This window comes from Malaclemys terrapin, chromosome 25, assembly GCF_027887155.1.
Source record: "Malaclemys terrapin pileata isolate rMalTer1 chromosome 25, rMalTer1.hap1, whole genome shotgun sequence".
NCBI lineage: Eukaryota > Metazoa > Chordata > Testudines > Emydidae > Malaclemys > Malaclemys terrapin.
In genome coordinates, this window is record NC_071529.1 from 13835376 (window position 1) to 13853145 (window position 17770).

The 17770-nt window shown below is 52.0% G+C and overlaps 1 protein-coding gene across 3 annotated transcripts in view; it reads right to left on the minus strand.

Annotated features, from left to right (window-relative positions):
* Positions 1-17770, minus strand: part of MED24 (mediator complex subunit 24) — a 47743-nt gene extending 29973 nt beyond the window's left edge. For 2 of the 3 annotated variants that reach the window (XM_054014318.1, XM_054014317.1), the window contains exons 1-9: positions 17467-17770; positions 13129-13267; positions 8750-8832; positions 8125-8163; positions 5882-5955; positions 3578-3801; positions 2776-2887; positions 1816-1966; positions 1200-1313 (exon numbers count right to left, since the gene is read on the minus strand). In XM_054014318.1, coding sequence (XP_053870293.1) covers positions 1200-1313; positions 1816-1966; positions 2776-2887; positions 3578-3801; positions 5882-5955; positions 8125-8163; positions 8750-8832; positions 13129-13267; positions 17467-17616 — 1086 coding nt within the window. In that variant the 5' untranslated portion in view covers positions 17617-17770. Of the gene's footprint in view, positions 1-1199; positions 1314-1815; positions 1967-2775; positions 2888-3577; positions 3802-5881; positions 5956-8124; positions 8164-8749; positions 8833-13128; positions 13268-13929; positions 14015-17466 lie in introns of those variants that run through there. The other variant, XM_054014319.1, reaches the window with a different exon arrangement.

Sequence of the window (17770 nt, forward strand, 5' to 3'; positions counted from 1 at the left end):
GGGACCATCTGGTCCCAAGGAAGGTGGGAGGGAAGCCCCCTAGTGGACATTTATGGAATCGCCCGCACAAAAGGGAAGCGTCACAATTTCTTCCTAACCCACCTCCCCATCACTCAGAGCGGGCTGTGGAAGCAGAGATCTCTGCTTCCACAGGGCTTCGGCCCTGAAGCAGGAGCATCTGTTCATTTCCACAAGGTCCTCGATTCCCTTCACACCTGTCAGTCCCAGCAGAGATTACAGGGGACGAGATGGAGGAATACGAAGCTGTAACGTGTTGAGCTTGTTCTGGGGAATCAGTTCCTATCCCCCATCCTTTTTTACAGAGAGAGGACAGGAGCTGGGACAGGGGATCCAGGGCCATCTGCTGCTGTTTACATTGGGGAGGGGGGAAGAAAGAAGCTGAACACATAACCTTTCCGTCTGCCAAGGACAAAGGAAGAATGCGAAAAAGCAACAGCACCAGGGGCTTAACACAACACTTACTTCCCCCTCTGATCTAAACCAGACAGTCACTTAGCATTTCGAAGGCATTCTGCAAGCATAGCCTTCCTGGAAGGCGATCACCCCTGCTTTACAGATGGGGAAACTGAGGCGGGCAAGGCCAAAGCAACATGGCAGTGCTAAGAACAGAACCCAGGTCTCCTGGCTCTCAACCACGCGCGTTAACCACCATCCCCACATTGCACACCGGGACCAAAAGCTCCGAGGAGAAACACGTGAGGCATGGGGGGGGGAGGAGGCAGAGAAGCTACTGAGATTTGAACCTTGGGACCATCACCACGTTGCTGAGCCAGCTCTCGGCTGACAAATAAGACCAGGGCATCTCTGCACACAGCTGGATCAAGTCAAGCCGACGTCATGTCCCACAAGGGCGCAGGTTCTCCATTAAGCCAAGACCAACCGCGCCCCACAGCCAGGAACAAAGTGAGACGAAAGCTGTTTTGCAAAACTGAAATAAGCCCGACAAATCAATGTTTGGTGGCTTGCATAAAGGGCTGCTGCCTGGGGGCTCAGCCTCCGAGCCTGGGGTTTAACATGCTGTGTACAGCTGGGGCACGGAAAGGGTCTCCGGGGGGAGGCAGTGGGAGAGGAGAGAGAATTGCTGCGCCAGGTTTTGGCGCTTAGCAGGGTCCCGGAGGAGCCATGAAGTGGCAGACTCTGGGCTCTCGGCAGGGGCGGGATGCAGGACAAGGGGTTACCTTAAGGAAGGTGAAGGCCGTCCATTTCAGCTCCTCCGTCCCCTCCGGGGACTCGATCAGGCCCACGAAGCAGGCTTTCCAGATCTCCAGCACAAACAGCGGTGAAGGAATGCGCTACAAGTGGGATGGAACAGATCTCAGACCCAGAGAGTCTAAGGTATGCCACTCACTCCACCCCCCACCCCATACACGCACCCTACTGCGCGAGTCGTCAGCGGGGATCGAACCTGGAGCCTCTTGATTTAAAAGCAGGTGCCTCTGCTGCTTGAGCTGGAGTAACTCCGTTCACCAGAGGCACAAGCAGACTCCTACACGGACAGCCACGAGGGCAGAGACCACCCCGCCACTAATGGGGGTGACGCACAACTAGATTTGGAGGGAGTCGTACTTCCCTGCATTTCTGTGCGAGATCAGGGGCCAGCCTCAGCCTCGCCCCCTCTGGTGCAAGCCAGACACCAAGACGAGAAATGGCCTGCCAAGGCCAGACAGATTCAGCACCACAGCTGGGATTAGAGCTCACGAGGCCCGGCTTCCAGTCCCCCTAGGCCACGCTGCCTCTCTGAGTCAGGATTCACCCAGGACAGTGAGGAGACGAGCTGCTGCTCCTTCGCTGTACCTGCATCCGCTTCACCATCATCAGCTGTTCCACGAGAGGCTGGGTCTCTCCCGTGAGGTTCATGGTTCCTTCCAGCAGCACCACGGCATGCACGGTGGGGAAGCCAGTTTTGTTCAGCTGCTCGGAGTGGGCTAAGAGCATGGTGGGTATGCTGCCAAAGAAGAACAGTGGTAATCGGGCAGGGGGCTCGAGTGATGGTGGGGGACACCCTACACCCACCAGAGCTGAAGGTCACTGGGTTTGAACCCTCCCCTATGCTGCTGCCACGTCTGGGTCAGGACAGGCGACGGCCCTTAGACTCTTCTCTGGTTTGACAGATGAACCTTTGGGCACTGGCTAGGTCATTGGTGTTTAACACCCTGGGCGCTGGGCTTGTCCACATGGGGAAGTGAGTCCGGAATAAGGTCGGGTGAGAGTTTAAAGACTCTGGCTAGCTCCCTGCATGGACACTCTTCGTACAGAACAGAATCCACGTGGGCCTTATTCCAGAATCGCTATTCCGGCCATGTTCCCATGTAGACAAGGCCGGAGAGTTAAAGGGGGAAGGGCTGCTGAGGGGGTACCATGAATGGAGCTTCCAGCCTGCGACACTGAGTTCCACCTAGCCCGGCATCCTACCTCCCTGCCCGCTGCCAGCTCCCAACCCCTCCATCAACTCAGGGGCAGGACAGGCGGTACAATGGGCACAGGAGACGCCTGGGAGGAGCATGAGGCTCTCCGACCTCTTGGGCTTCTTCTGGCCGGCAGCAGAGGAGCAGGGACGCAAACATGGGCGAGAGCAGAGTCCACAGGCATCAGCCGGGAGCCCTCCTGGGATGCGTCAACGGGAGCCACCCGCTCATCCCCAATGCTGCTCCCACAGCTACCCTGGCTGTCCCAGCCGACAGGCGGAGCAGGTGCACGGGCCCACCCCCCCAACCCGTCACCCCAAGCACCCGGAAGGCAAAGCAGTGGGGCTACCTCTTGACCAGGGAAATGCACTCGTCTGCCTGGCTGCGCAGCTGGGGGTGGCTGAGGTTGCTCAGATTCTCCCCCAGTTTGATCAGCGACTGCTCTATGGTGCTCCACGAAGCTGGAAGGAAAAGGGGGGGGGCGGGAAACGTAAGATTTGCAATGCGGGGATCCCAGGGAGTATCTGAGAGTCCCGGCAGGTCTGTAAAACGGAGAGGTCCTGGCAAGGGCTGGGACTTGCCTAGGAGCTCAAGGGAGTAGGCAGCCAAGTCCCGTTGGATTTCACTGGGAACGAGGTGCCCGACTTCCACAGGCGCCTGTGGGAATCGCAGCCGAGATCTGTTCTGCCTCAGCGTCGCTCTGGGACACCGCTCGGCTTTGCATAGCACCTCTCCAGGTGTGCTGGGGAAAGCCCTACCGCAAGGGAGCGAGTCTGCAGCAGCCATTAGCTCCCCCAGCCTTCATGCTAAGCCGACTCCTCTTCTGGGGCGGCGGGGACCAGGGGGCAGGCAGCGCGGGTGCCATGTCAGGGAGCAGGTGGCTACAGCAATTGAGACAGCAGAGGAACGGGTGTTGGAGCGGCAGGGACAAAGAAGGCCACGGGAGCGAGAAGCAGTGATGGCAGGGCTTGGCTGAGCGGGGGAAAGGAGAGGAGGAGTGGAAGACCATCTCCCAGGGGATGGCAGCGAGAGAGACAAGGGGAGGGAAGCTCCGGAGTTCAGGTCTGGCCATGGCAGAGACACCAGCAAGACAAGACAAGGTGAGAGGGTGGGACGGACAGAGCAACACCGGTAACGGCCCAGCGACATACACGTCTCTTCCAGCTTGCCGATGTGAATCAGGGCCCGGTTTTTGGTGCTCCCCAGGATCTTCTCCAGCCGCTCCAGGCACATTTTCAGCTGGTTCTCAGCAGCCACCTGGTCCAGCATCTCTTTGAACTTCTCCGTATAGAAGGCCGCGCAGCGCAGCATCCAGTTGAGGGCGCTCATCAGGGCCCGGCATAGGCCAATGCACTCCTCCGCTTTGCCATGGCAGCTGAGAGAGGGGGGCAGAAGAAAAGAGTAGGTTTGAATGTCTCATGAAGGGACCTTCCCCTTATTACAGCTAGCCAGGCTCCCCCACCACTGCTGCATCCAAACACCTAACAATCCTACAGAGCGAGGTCGGCTTAACTACATCCCGCAGGGCTGTGAGAAAACCACCCCCTGTGCAACGTAGTTACACTGACCTAAGCTCTGGTGTAGACACCGCGAGGTCCATGGACGAATCCATCTGTCAACCTAGCTACCACCTCTCGGAGAGCTGGATTTACTACAGTGAGGGAAGAACCCCTTCTGTTAGTGGAGGAAGGGTCTGCACTACAGTGCCACGGGGTGCTGCTGCAGCGTTTCTAGTGTAGACAGACCCAAAGGGAGACGCTCAAGGTCACACAGGGAGCTGGGGAATTGACCCCGAGCTCTGCACCTTAACCACTGGACCATCCTCCCTCCTATTCATGTGGCTGAATTGCATCCACCTGTTGACTGTTTTTCCCTCCTCGACTCGCACAAAGCACTTTGTCACGCTTATAACCTCCAGTATGGCTGAAAAATCTCACCATCTCGGGGTGTTCCTGGCCTCTCCGGTCTTTTAATTAAAGGGATACTTTTCTAAGCCCCCAATTGAATTATCTTGCCAAAAGTGATCAGCATTGATCAGCAAACTACGGGGTGGGAGTTCTCCTTCTGGAGCACAAATCAGAGGTTTGGATCTAATTAAATGGAGGATCAAATTAACCGGGGACTGGATGAAGCGGCCAGCTTTGTATTTGGCCAGCGGCAGCTCCTTGTCAACAGTTGGTGACAAATTAATATTAATTGTTGCAATTCTGCTTCATGAAATATAAGAGCAGCTATTTCCGCTTTCCTACCCCATCTCTTCACTCCCCTGCACAGACTAAGCTCAGCAATATTGTTGATGCCTTTAAACAGGTTTAGTTGGGTTTTTAGGTAAACTACAAGCATTCTGGGTTTGAGAGAAACGGTTTAATGCCCCGAATCATCGACAGAACATCAGCCCCTCGCTCGCTCTCTGGACACAGTCTCAGCCGCGTCACAGCAAATGCCTACAGACTAGCAAAACGCAAATGCTCAAGGTTGCAAGAATGGCCAGCCATGTTCAAAGACAGAAGTACGAAGGGCTGCAACAGGGAGGTGCATTGGCAGTGCTGGGTGTGCACAGTCCGGGAGGTGCCGCAGGTGAGGACTGAGATGCATTAGCAGGGATATCATCCCTCACATTGACGGTTTAAGCCTACCTCTAACTACGGGGGCTGAGGAAGAAATCTTTCCGTGGACGCAGGTTACCCCAGAATGCCAGATGCAGGGTTTCTTGTACCTTCCTATAAAGCAGGCACTGGCCATGGGCAGCAACAGGACACTGGCCTGGACAGGCCACTCTCGCAATTCCAATATTCCCTGTGTTTAGCGCAGCTGTGTGGGGCGTCCAGGACTGGACTAGCAGGAGGGCTGCCAATCAAGGTGCACAGGCAGAGCTGAGGGAAGTGACCTGCCCAGATCCTACACCAGGGGCTGCCAAACTTTTGTTTGGCATGACCCCATTCTAATGAACCATTTCCTCCTGGGACCCCAGACAGCAGGACGTCATTGTCATTTTCAAGGGCAAAATGGCATCCTCTGCAGAGCGTGACCTCGCACACACCACAGGTGAGGTCACATTGCATGGACGATGCCATTTGCTCTACAAAATGGCGTCCCCCATGCAGCGTGACCTCATACATATGGTGCATGTGAGGTCATGCTGTGCAGAGGATGCTACTTTGTAGAACAAAATGGCGTCCTCCATGCATCGTGACTTCGCATGCATCATACATGCGAGGTCATCAAGTGCCATCCTCCGTACACTAGGGATCACTGCGACCCCACTGGCTGATGGCATGACCCCATTTGGGGGTGCGACCCACAGTTTGGGAACCGCTGTCCTACATATCCACTACTCCTGGCTCGTCAGTGTTATCGACCTTTGCCTTTGAGGGGCATTAGAGCAACTCCTCCCACAGCGACATCACACAGCCCTTCAGAAGAGAGCACAATGGAACAGAACAGCAGCATGGTACCTGAGCCGATCACAAAACATATCCATGATCTCCAGCAGGGACTGGACGCAGAGATCTCGGGAGAAGTCATCAAACTACAACACAGGAATACAAGGGGATTTTGAAACCAGTCACATTGAATACAGATTTCAGTTTTTAAACAGAAACATTAAAAGATAGTCTGCGTCCCACTCTGGGATAGGACAGGGCTCCCAGCCAAGAGTTTTTATTGGCAGCTAGTTCACAGCTACTCAGAAATGAAGGATGTATTAACAGGAATGGTGTAGGCAAGACACAAAGAAATTCTACCACTCTGCTCAGCACCGATGAGACAGTTCTGGGCACTACGCTTCAAGAAAGATGTGGACAAATTGGAGAAAGTCCAGAGGCGAGCAACAAAAAATGATTAAAGGTCTAGAAAACATGACCTACGATGGAAGAGTGAAATAAATGGGTTTGTTTAGTCTGGAGAAGCAAAGACTGAAGGGAAACATGATAACAGTTTTCAAGTACGTAAAAGGGTGTTATAAAAAGGAGGGTGATAAATTGTCCTTCTCCACTAAGGACAGGACAAGAAGTACAGGGCTTAAATTGCAGCAAGGGCGGTTTAGGTTGGACATTAGGAAAAACTTCCTGTCAGGGTGGTTAAGCACTGGAACAAATTACTTAGGGAGGTTGTGGAATCTCCATCATAGGAGATTTTTAAAAACAGGTTAGAGCAGTGAATCTCAGTGGTTCATCAGCCAAATTAGTGATCAACATTACCCAGAAGACCCACAATCATGTGAATTCATTGTCTCATTTACTATAGTACTATTCCGATGTAAACAGTAGGACAGGGGAAATATTTATATACATTACTCTCATAGCAAATAAGTTAATAACTTAGTGCAAGTTGATAATTTAATTGGTTAACAACACAGTAAAAGCTTCCTGATTGGTTGTTAATTAAATCACACAGTGTTTTAATATCATGTGCTGCAAAGAGCCGCAGGAGACACATGAAATAGCCACTTGCGGCTCACGAGCCTTGTCTGAGTATCACTGGGTTAGACAAACGCCCGCCAGGGATGGTCTAGAGAATACATAGTCCTGCCTCAGTACAGGGGCTTGGACTCGATGACCCATCAAGATCTTTCTAGTCCTACATTTCTATGATTCTAGGTCAATGTTTCTCAACTGGTGGGTCGCGACCTGCCGGGAGGGGATCATGAAAGGCAGTCAGGGGCCACCAAGGGTTGGAAGTTTTATTACAATCTAAAGCAAAGAAAATCTCACTCCCCCACTGCCCACATGTTCTTACCCTTCATGTGATCTCTGTCAACCTTAGAATATATGGAGATAGACCTATCTCCTAGAACTGGAAGGGACCCCGAAAGGTCATTGCGTCCAGCCCCCTGCCTTCACTAGCAGGACCAAGTACTGATTTTGCCCCAGATCCCCAAGTGTACCCCTTGAGGACTGAACTCACAACCCTGGGTTTAGCAGGCCAATGCTCAAACCACTGAGCTATCCCTCCCCCCAACCTAACCTCTCAACTCTCACACATAAATATTAAAGCATTATCATCATCAAACCTTTATTCCCTTTATTTCTATAGTAAACATAAGGGCTTGTGAAAAAATTCTGACTGAGAACAAGGGCTCCGCACCTTAAAAGGCTGAGGAACACTGATCAGGTAACTCACTCTAGCAACCACTAGCATTCTTTCATCTGAACCACTTTTTACCCATAGGACCCTGTGCTGGGAGCGCATTTCCCTCTGTCACTAAAACACAACGTCTCCATGGACAGATTTTCAGAATGGTTCATTGCCCAGTAAGAGCGGCCAGACTGGGTCAGGCCAATGGTCCATCTAGCCCAGTATCCTGTCTTCCGACAGCGGCCCAATCTTGCTGGCTTTAAGTATTAACCCCACCATTGCCGGAGTTGTCGACTGCCGTGAAAAGGATGTGCCAGCATGTGATTTTAAATGTGTTGTACCCACATGGCAGACGGATTAGGCTTTTAAACTTGTCTCGCAAGGAACTGCGCGCAGTTTCCCAAAGGAAAGGCAAAGTGGTCTCTTTCCATTGATGGTGAACAGCCTGATCCACATAGCCGGGACACAGAAATGTAATCTCTTTGGTTTGTGCCATCTGATCATTGCTGACTCAGCAAAGGATGTCATTTTCCACTTGACCTATATCTGGCAGGAGTTAGTGGGACAGAAAGGGATGCATAGATTGTAGGTAAAATGAAAGACAGCATCCGTCAAGATCTACCTTACTGATGGCCGTCAGGACGGTGGAATAAGACACCATCTAGGAACAAAAAAGACAGAGCAAGAAAGTTATTAGCTAACATTTTAAAATGCAATTTCTGTTGCCAAGGAATAATGAGGTCATTTTACAGCTGCGCTACTTGTCTCTTCAAAAGGGGCTTTGGCAGTGACCCAGCACAAATTTAAAGAGACATTTTTAGGTGATCACTGATTTGCTTTACACAAACTTCACATTAAACTGCAATTTTAAATAACAAGCTAAGGAAAGCAAGAGTGTCTGGCAGCTGAAGCACTGTCTAGAGGGCAAGGGATCTCTATGCCCGCCTGTATGCACAGGCCACCATCAGAAGCTTCGTTGCTTTGGCATGTACTGATCAGAGGGACACTCCGCCACTATCTCCTTGCAGAGGAGAGAAGCATGCTCGAGTACCGCACTGGGAGACAGGAAATTCTGAATTCCAATCCTGGCTCGCACACCGACTCCCTCTGTGGATCTAGGCAAGTCACTTAGCTTCTGAACCTTGGTTTCCCGGGAGCAACAAGTCCCCTAACTCGGGGTTGGGAAGGGTAATTCCTCAGTGTTTGTGAGGCACTTTGAAAAGGGGAAGTGCTACGGAGGTTGTTACCTGGGAACTGATTGCATATTTCAGATAGGACAAGATCAGTGGGTTGGGCGATGGGCCAATCATGGCCTGTTCAAGAAGAGCTTCTGAAATGAAAATAAGAAAGGCCGGAGATTTCAGTTCAGCTAACACATGATCTCTCATTGTCGGCACATCCCACAAGCAGGAAAGGAGATAAAGAAAATATTGCTGATCCCAAAGATTTAGCACGACGCCTTCTTTAAATTAAACCAATCCTACAATGGCCCGTTCCCAGTAGCAGAGGACAATAAATAACTTAGGAAGCATAAAGCATCCTGCCGCTAACTCAGCTCTTGCAGAGAATCTTGGGCCAAAATGGACCCCACTGTCTGGAAATTGCTGTTATCAAGGTGCATCACCCTTCTTAGACTCATAGCGTTTAAGGTCAGAAGGGACCATCATGATCGTCTAGTCTGACCTCCTGCACAATGCAGGCCACAGAATCTCACCCACCCACCCACTCCTGTAATAAACCCCTAACCTATGTCTGAGCTATTGAAGTCCTCAAATCGTGGTTTAAAGACTTCAAGGTGCAGAGAATCCTCCAGCAAGTGACCCGTGCCCCACGCTGCAGAGGAAGGCGAAAAACCTCCAGCACCTCTGCCAATCTGCCCTGGAGGAAAATTCCTTCCCAACCCCAAATATGGCGATCAGTTAAACCCTGAGCATGTGGGCAAGACTCACCAGCCAGACACCCAGGAAAGAATTCTCCATAGTAACTCAGATCCCACCCCATCTAACATCCCATCACTTACTTCCAACTTACTGGGGCCCAACGATCTGGGAGAAAACCTCTGCTCACACACATCTCTTGGCTGTTGCCACGGCTGGGTGGCTTTTGCTATTGGTTCCTGACTCTCCAGGCCTGGCGAATGGCCCTTCTGCTGAGAATGCCCGTGTGCTTTTGGCGCCCGCTTCCCCGGGCAATCCCGCTGCCAGAGCCTGGGTTTGGCAGCTCACGGGTGCGGTGCATGTCCTATCTGTTCAGTCAAGCTTTTAATTGACCATTTGAACTATCCAGCAGAGCACGGAGGCTTCCTCACAAAGGCAGACCCATATTTTGCAGCATTTGTTTTAATTAGTCTGAGGCAGCCAGACGCTGGAGGTGGAAGCTGCCGTTTGGGAATCTCTAAATAAGTGCATCCCTCACTTTCTTGGAGGGCAATTGCTCAAAAATAATGCACCAGTCTGGATCCCCAGACGATAATAAATCACAAGCACTGAATCAGAATTGTTGGCTGCAAGTCACATCCTAGAGCTTGCTCAGCAATTATGGACACTGGGAAACTAAATGCATCTTTCTGCTCACCAGAGAGAAAGAGAATTCTAATGGTAACTTTCCCCTTCCCGTCATCCTGTAACCAGGGAGCATGACACAACCCAGACGAGACATTATGATCCATCGCGGATGTATCACTACAGCTCCGCCAGGCACTGGGGCTGTTCTGGCATCTCGCGGCCAGATATTTTCCTTCGATCTTTGGATTTGAAAGCAGCGTCTGAACGTTAAAAAGCACCGTTCTAGGGCTAATGCATGGGGGGTTTAAAGGAAACCACCTCATCCGAAATTACGAACAAGAATGATCATCAGAGCTATTCCAAGTGACAAACCAGTCCTCCCTGGACTCCCACAACCCTGTCATTATTTGTATTAAGGTAGCACTGCTAGAAACCGCAATCGAGACCAAAGGCCCATTTTATGGACACGTCGTAAGAGACAGTCCTTACCCTACACAGACGAGACAGGCAGTGGGTGAAGGGAATACAAACCCAGAGCGAGGGGAACAGACTTGCCAAAGGCTGCACAGCAGTGACAGAACGGGGGCTAGAAACAAAGTCTCCAAAGTCTGCCTAGTACCTTTCCGCTGCCTCCCATCCCCCTGCCACCCACACCACTCAGGTTAGCCTCTTCAGAACGGGGAATCACTGCTTCACCTGTGCTGCCTCATTTCTACACAAACTCTACAGATGACGGAGAGACTCTGTTATAATTGATATGGGCCAAAAGTTTCAAATACAGGAGCGTAAACTCAAGCTCCCGCATGCAGATTTAGGCAACGACATGGAAGTGCCCTGAACGTCAACAATTCTGAACGACTGCGGTTCCCCTGCCCCAGCAGAGCTGAGGTTACGTGGCTAAATCTGGATGTAGGAGCCTAACTTTAGGTACCTGGGTTTGAAAATATTAGCCACCCACAGTGCCCAAACGGTGCTAAATACGGTCAAGGCCTAGAATCTCTGCCCTGAAAGAGCTTACCATCTAAGAAGATAAAGTGCAGACAAAGGAGTGAAGGCAGGAAACAACAGGCAGAGAGGAGCGTAGGGCTGGAAGGAGGAATACACAGCCGCTGGGGGTGGCTGAGCTCTGAATCGGGTTAGTTTCTCGATATAGGCGCATTTTTATGGTTACCGTTTACAGAACTTGAGAGGGAGAGGGGTTAGCTATAGCCTATCACAATGCTATCTGAAGGATTTTTATCTTGGGACTGATTTGCAGTACACGACAGTTATAAGTGGTAACTCAGAGTCACAGATCTTCCACGTGGATCATGTGGTACCCAGTAAATTCTTTTGTATGACAAGTATCAGATCATGAAGAGCTTTAAAAACAAAAGCTATTTACCACTGGTGAACGGGGAGCTTTCTATCATTAGGGGAGGGGAGCACTAAATGATAAATTTCTGCAACTCTCAAAACACTACCTTTCTAATCCTAGTAGTTCTAAAGAGCACACGCCAAATATAAATACAGCGTCGTCTTCCTGAGCCTGCAGACTGCCTCAGTGCCGCTGCTCAGAGCTTTTCCAAGCAGCAGCACAGCAAAAATAATAGAACACTAATCACAACTGTCAAAATAACCATGGACATTTTACTCTTCTGCTGCCCAAGATGGCTAACAGCAGAAGCAGAAAATGGAGCTACTCGCAGGGGACAGTGACTGTAGCAGAAGAATACACCCACTGCTGCAGCTGAGAAGGTGGGGTCGGGTAGAGGAGCAGATACCTCACTTTACAGTAGGCTTGCAATTGGAGGGCAAGCAAAGCAGAACTCTTTTCCATCCCAGCAGGCAAGGTGAGGCTTCAAAATTTAGCAATTACCCTCTAGCCAGAGAGTGAGATTACAAAAATGGTACTCTCAAGCAATGTCCAGGCATAGTATTAAAGTACCCTCCTTCTACCCTGCAGGTTTCAGCTGGACTTTTCAACCACAGCCCTGAGACCTTACTGGTGTCCCCGCAATCCAGATTCCACGCTAGTCCTCTGGCCAGTAGGTGTCTGGTAAATTCTGTAAGACTATGTTAATGCACCAATAAAGAACTTTTGAAAGGAACAGAAATGGGATCTCACGAGTGAAACAGAGAATTCCCCACCTCTCACTAAACAGAAAATGGACCCAAATGAATGGAATCGCATGTGGGGAAGATATGATCTTAGGTTACGGGAGACCCAACCCTCATCTAGCATAATTAGGACGTTCGGTCCAGTTCTCCATGTTGGTTTGAATGGGGAATATTTCTCTTGAAAACCACTCCTTTACATCAACTCGAGAACAAGTGATTTGTGTTAGTTTACACAGGGCTTTCAAACACACACCATATACAGGAAAAACTAACAACATGTTACCATAATTGGCATAAAAGCCTGGCAATTATTTTACCTACATATACTCAGCAGGTACCACCATTTAGCAGGATTTGTGTCAATCTCCCTTCTTGAACTGGGATGAGAAAAACAAATTCTAATGAGATCTGTGGGTCGGAAGATGCTTTCAGTTTCTTAATAAATAATAATCCCTAAGGCTTATAACAACAGAAGTACCTAGTTCTTATACAGCACTTTGTATCCACAGATCTTTAAGTGCTTTACAGGGGAGATAAGGATCATTATCCCCACTGTACAGGTGGGGAAACTGAGGCATAAGGGGATGCCTGAGGTCTCCAAGCAAACCAGAGGCACAGCTGGGAAGAGAACCCAGGTCTCTTTAGTCCCCATTTAGCGTTCAATCCACTAAGCCAACCTGCATCTCTCAGTGTCTGAAATAGCTCAGCGAGTTATTGCAGCCAACAATCACGCGATATACCCCACTCTTCCTAAGATTTACATACTTGGCTTTAAGCACGAGTGGCCCCAGTGAACGGCTCCACACATATACAAGTCTTTGGAGGGTAGGAGCCTTCGTTTCCAAGTTTCCTGATGGGGAGTTTTTCAGCCCTGATAACTAGGGTAAGTTTCAACGCCAGCAGAGAAATAACACTGAACATAATACAAGTGCTGCAGTTTGCTTTTCTGGATCATACGTTTGTCTCACTTTGTACCACGCACATAACGCAACCCGAGCAGTCAAACAAAACCAAACTCTGACCTGCCAAATTAAGTATGTCCCACGTGGCTCCTTTGGGGAAGAATTTCTTCATGTTTATGGCCCACTGGTAATCGCTCCACCGCTCTTTCCAGGCCTGGAGAATGGCCTGTTTTAGATTGACAACCTTCATCTTTCCGTTCTGAAAGGGAGAGAGAAGATACAGCAGCTTGTTCGCCACAGCATTTCGCACCCATTCCTCTCATAGATTTAGCTCCCCCGCACATCTCCCCTGGGGCGCTAGACATTAAACACATCTTTTATTTCTATAATCAAAGATTCATTTAGAAGGAGGCAGGGCGGCCTGGTTCACGCAGGAGGCTGGGAGCCAGGACTCTATTCCCATGATAAGGGGGAGACTGCAGTCCACCGGTTAGAGCAGGAGCAAAGGCTCCTGGGCTCTAGTCACTCTGGGAGAGAGCACAGGGTGCTGGGGGGAGGGGGGGGCAGGACTCCTGGGTTCCCTTCCCATTCCCAGATCTGGGGAACACGTGTGCCCCAGTGTTTAGAGCAGGGGAATAGGAGCCCGGACTCCTGGGTTCTGCTCCCAGCTCTGGGAGGGGGCAGGCGCCTGTGGCTAGAGGTGGAGGGGTGAAGCCCATGACCCCCCCCCCCCAGTGGGGCATCCCAGGGGGAGGGTGTGTGAGTCCATCTCCTATTAGCACTCCCTGAACTTGCTTATGGGGGAGGGGGCAGCCCCCCCCCTGGAAATACACCCAGGGTCTCCCCCCCCCCCAGGTCTCCACCCCCCGGGCCCCCACCTGGAAACACACCCCAGGGGGGGGGGGAGAGGGGTTCTCTCACCTTCCAGCCCTCGCAACCAGCAGCCAAACAGCACCTCTTTCAGGCCCTGGGCTCCGCCATCTTGGCACCCACCAACAAGCCCTCCACGGATTGGCTGGAAGAGCGCCGCGCGCCGCGGAGCTTGCTGGGAGTGGTAGTTTTTTTGAGCCTGGCTTCACTAGCGTGTGGTCGGGGGGGGGGGGGGTGTTTTAATACTTACAAATACCGGTCCCAGGCAGAGACATCGGGGCCGCCCGTCTGGCATGGGGGGTGGGGCGGTGGTGTCTTCCAGCCTATAGAAAATGGTCTGATTTTTTTTTTTTTTTACTGTTATTTGGGGGGTTATTTATTGGTGCCCCTTTGCCAGTTGGAATCTATAACCAGCCATTTGTGCTGGCCCCCGGCAGCTGGCGGAGAAATGGGGCTGAATCCCAGGGTGGGCGCCGCAGCCAGAGGGGCTGTGACCCGCCCCCATCCCACCCCAGGAAAGATTCAGCATGCATCGTTAATTACGGTTATTTACTCTTCATTTACGGTAGCGTGCGCCAAGTGCCAGGCCCTTCCCAAACACCCAGGAAGGCTGGCACCTGCTCCCACTCTGAGGAGTCGTCTCTCCTCCAGTCAGTGGGTTTCAAACCATGGCCCCCGAGTAACGGGCTGGGCACTGGCGTTGGCTTTGCGCAGAGCTCTGGGCAGGGCCCGCGGGGCATTGGAGTCGGCTCGGCTCCCCTCACTTCCAACTGCTACACCATGTTAAAAGATGCGACGTTTAATAATTCACTCAGTATTACTTTCCCCAAGCAAGCAATCGCTCTAGCAGCCACAAATTTCAAGATCCGTAGATTCAAAGGCCACAAGGGACTATTGTGATATAGTTTGACCATCTGTGTAACATGGGCCAGAGAACATAAGGACGGCCATACTGGGTCAGACCAAAGGTCCATCTAGCCCAGTATCCTGTCTTCCGACAGTGGCCAAATGCCAGATGCCCCAGTGGGAATGAACAGAACAGGTAACAGAACAGAACATCCCCAAATACTTCCTAGAGAAGCTCTCTTAGAAAAACAAACATCCAAGCTTGATTTTAAAATGGCCAGTGATGGACAATCCCCCATGGATGTGATAAGGACTGGGAAAGGAGGTGGGGGCCAGGCCTTGAGGAATGGGAGGAGAGATTTCCTTGTACTCCCCTGTCTGTGTCCATCTGTTGTCTCTTGTATTATACTTACATGGTAAGCTGTTTGGGGGAGGGATTATCTCCTTCTGTGTCTGTACAGAGCCCAGCACCATGGAGGGGTGGTAGGGCCATACAGATAATAAATAAGAAGATGAGGGGGGCGGGCTATCCACTAGAGGGAACATTTGGGAGCCCCTTTCCAAGATAAATTGGAATACTCCAGTATTTGTACCAATCCTTTGCACCTCTCTCTACTTACTGCAAATACAGAGGTACTGTTCTTTCATTCTCTGGGACAACTGGCAGGCTTGTAAGGGGAAAGCACTTTCTTTCCAACCTGGCGCTCACATCTCTAGCCAAGCCCTCCAGCTGAGGGAGGCCATCTGAAGGGGCAGACCTGGCAGATGGTTTCGGATCATCTTCATTCCCTTCGCCATCTCGAGGGGATGTGGCAATGCTGGGCTGGAAATGCTCTGCTATTGTCACATGCACAATCAAAATAGTTGTGCAAAGCCGCAGATTGACTCACGTGCTGGGACCCGTTGTCTACGCGGGCCTCACCAATCAGATCAAGGCAACGTGTTGCCTCCCCAACCAGGCTCGAGCTGGGACATGTTCTCTTTGGGAGCTGCAGCTGTGCGTTCGAGGAGGCGCTGCAGCTGGCAACCCCGGCGCTGAAGACAGAATCAAAGACACCTTCTTGGCTACCCGCTCCCAGGCGCATCCCAGCACAGGCTGGCTTCGGGGCTGACGGGCACCTGATTCATTCTTCATTCCCCAGCCCCAGCCCCTTTGCTGTTTACTGCTTCGTTGAGGCTCCTGGTCAGAGTGATTTGGGGAGAGGGTGTTGACTTAGATCCAGGATGATCCTGTGATTAGGACAGTGAATTGGGACTCCAAAGAGCTGCTGGGGGGGGATCCCTTCCTGTGACCTGCTGCGTGACACGCTCCCCCCCACTCCTAGTCTAGCTAGACTATAAGCTCGTTGGGGCAGGAACTGTGCGCAGAACAGTCTCGCTCTCACTGCAGGCCTCGAGGAGTTGCCATTAATACACATGATACATAATAACAGGGGCTAGTCCAGGAGCCAGGACTCCTGGGTTCATAGATTGAAGTGGCAGCGTCTCGGTTTCCCAGTCTTTGGAAAGGGCGTCACCACGCCTGTCTCATACCACCCACTGCAAACACAAACCTCTTGGTGAGGGGCTAGAGGGAGGCCAAATATTATTGACACACCCACGATGGGCGCACTGCGGCCCCCCAGAATTCCACGGCGCAGCCCAGATCCTCCGGCACCAAAGCCCAGGCCCGGAGCCCGGAGGGCTTAAGCTAGGGAAATGTTCAACACTAGCCTGCTAGCTGCCAGCTGCATCAAAGGCAGAGCAGACTGCATCCTGGGGCCCGCAGGATTACGTTCCCCGTTGGGGTGAGACTCAAAACGCCAGGGTAGCAAGGAGCCAGAGCACGATGTCGGCAGCATCTCTGAGGTGGTGGGTAAAGGATACAGAGCTGGTTAGCGGGACTAGCAGCTCCTTCCCTTCATTGCTTTTGTTGGGGGAGAGGGATAGCTCAGTGGTTTGAGCATCGGCCTGCTAAACCCAGGGTTGTGAGTTCAATCCTTGAGGGGGCCACTTGGGGATCTGGGGCAAAATCAGTACTTGGTCCTGCTAGTGAAGGCAGGGGGCTGGACTCAATGACCTTTCAAGGTCCCTTCCAGTTCTAGGAGATGGGATATCTCCATTATTATTTATTTAGGGGAGACGCCCCATTGGTTATTAATGAGACAGGGGCCTATGACAGCAGTTGTGTTATTCTGATTCAATCCAGTAGGGGGCAATGGTCTTTCTCTCTCACACACGCACACACATGCCCGATTAGTGCAGCCCCATCCAGATCTCCCTCGAGCCCCACAACTGCATTTCGCCAGCGGGGCCCATCCCCAGCCGTGCAATGGCCTTGTGCCCCGTAGCAGGCGCTGCAGGGGTGCAGCTGGATTGTCCGTGCCCACGCACCCTGCTCTTTACTGAAGTGGAAGCTGCATGGGGGAACGCTCTGGACTTGCGGTAGCCGAAACAACAGGGAACTTTCCCCCCAGGATAGGGGCAGCGGGAGCTGTGCTGAGCTCTCTCTCTTCTCTCTCTTTCCTGGCAACTGTTTCTCCCCACAAAGTGCCACCCACCTTCCCGGGCTGGCTGGCTGGTGTGCCCAGATCACCTGATCCCCCTCCCACGAAACCCAGGGTCTCCCAGTCACGTGCCCTGCACTCGCAACAGAGAACGGTGCCATTCGCCATCTGCCAGGGTAATTGGGCAGCGGCTTAGAAGGGAACCTGGAGGAGGAGCTGCGTCCCTGCCAGCTCCATGCGGGGGCTCTGCACTTACGTTGCTGCAGACATGGGCCAGGCCAGGCCCTGGTACCGTGGGTGTGCAAGAGTGGGGGGTTTGGCCCCTCGCTCCAGCGTCGTCCCTGAGGATCCTGCATTTCGCGGGTGCAGAACAGGCCTCGTTGGCTGAGCGAATTCCACCCGGCATCAAGGCGAAGTCAAGAAGCAGATCGGGCCCAGCTCAGAGTCAGGCCTGGGTTGTGATGAAAAGGCCTCCGGGCGCAAGTTCACAGCCTGGTTTTCAGAGGTGCCGGACACCTGACACTTCTGTTGGCTCCGGCGGGACCTGCGGGCGCTCAGCA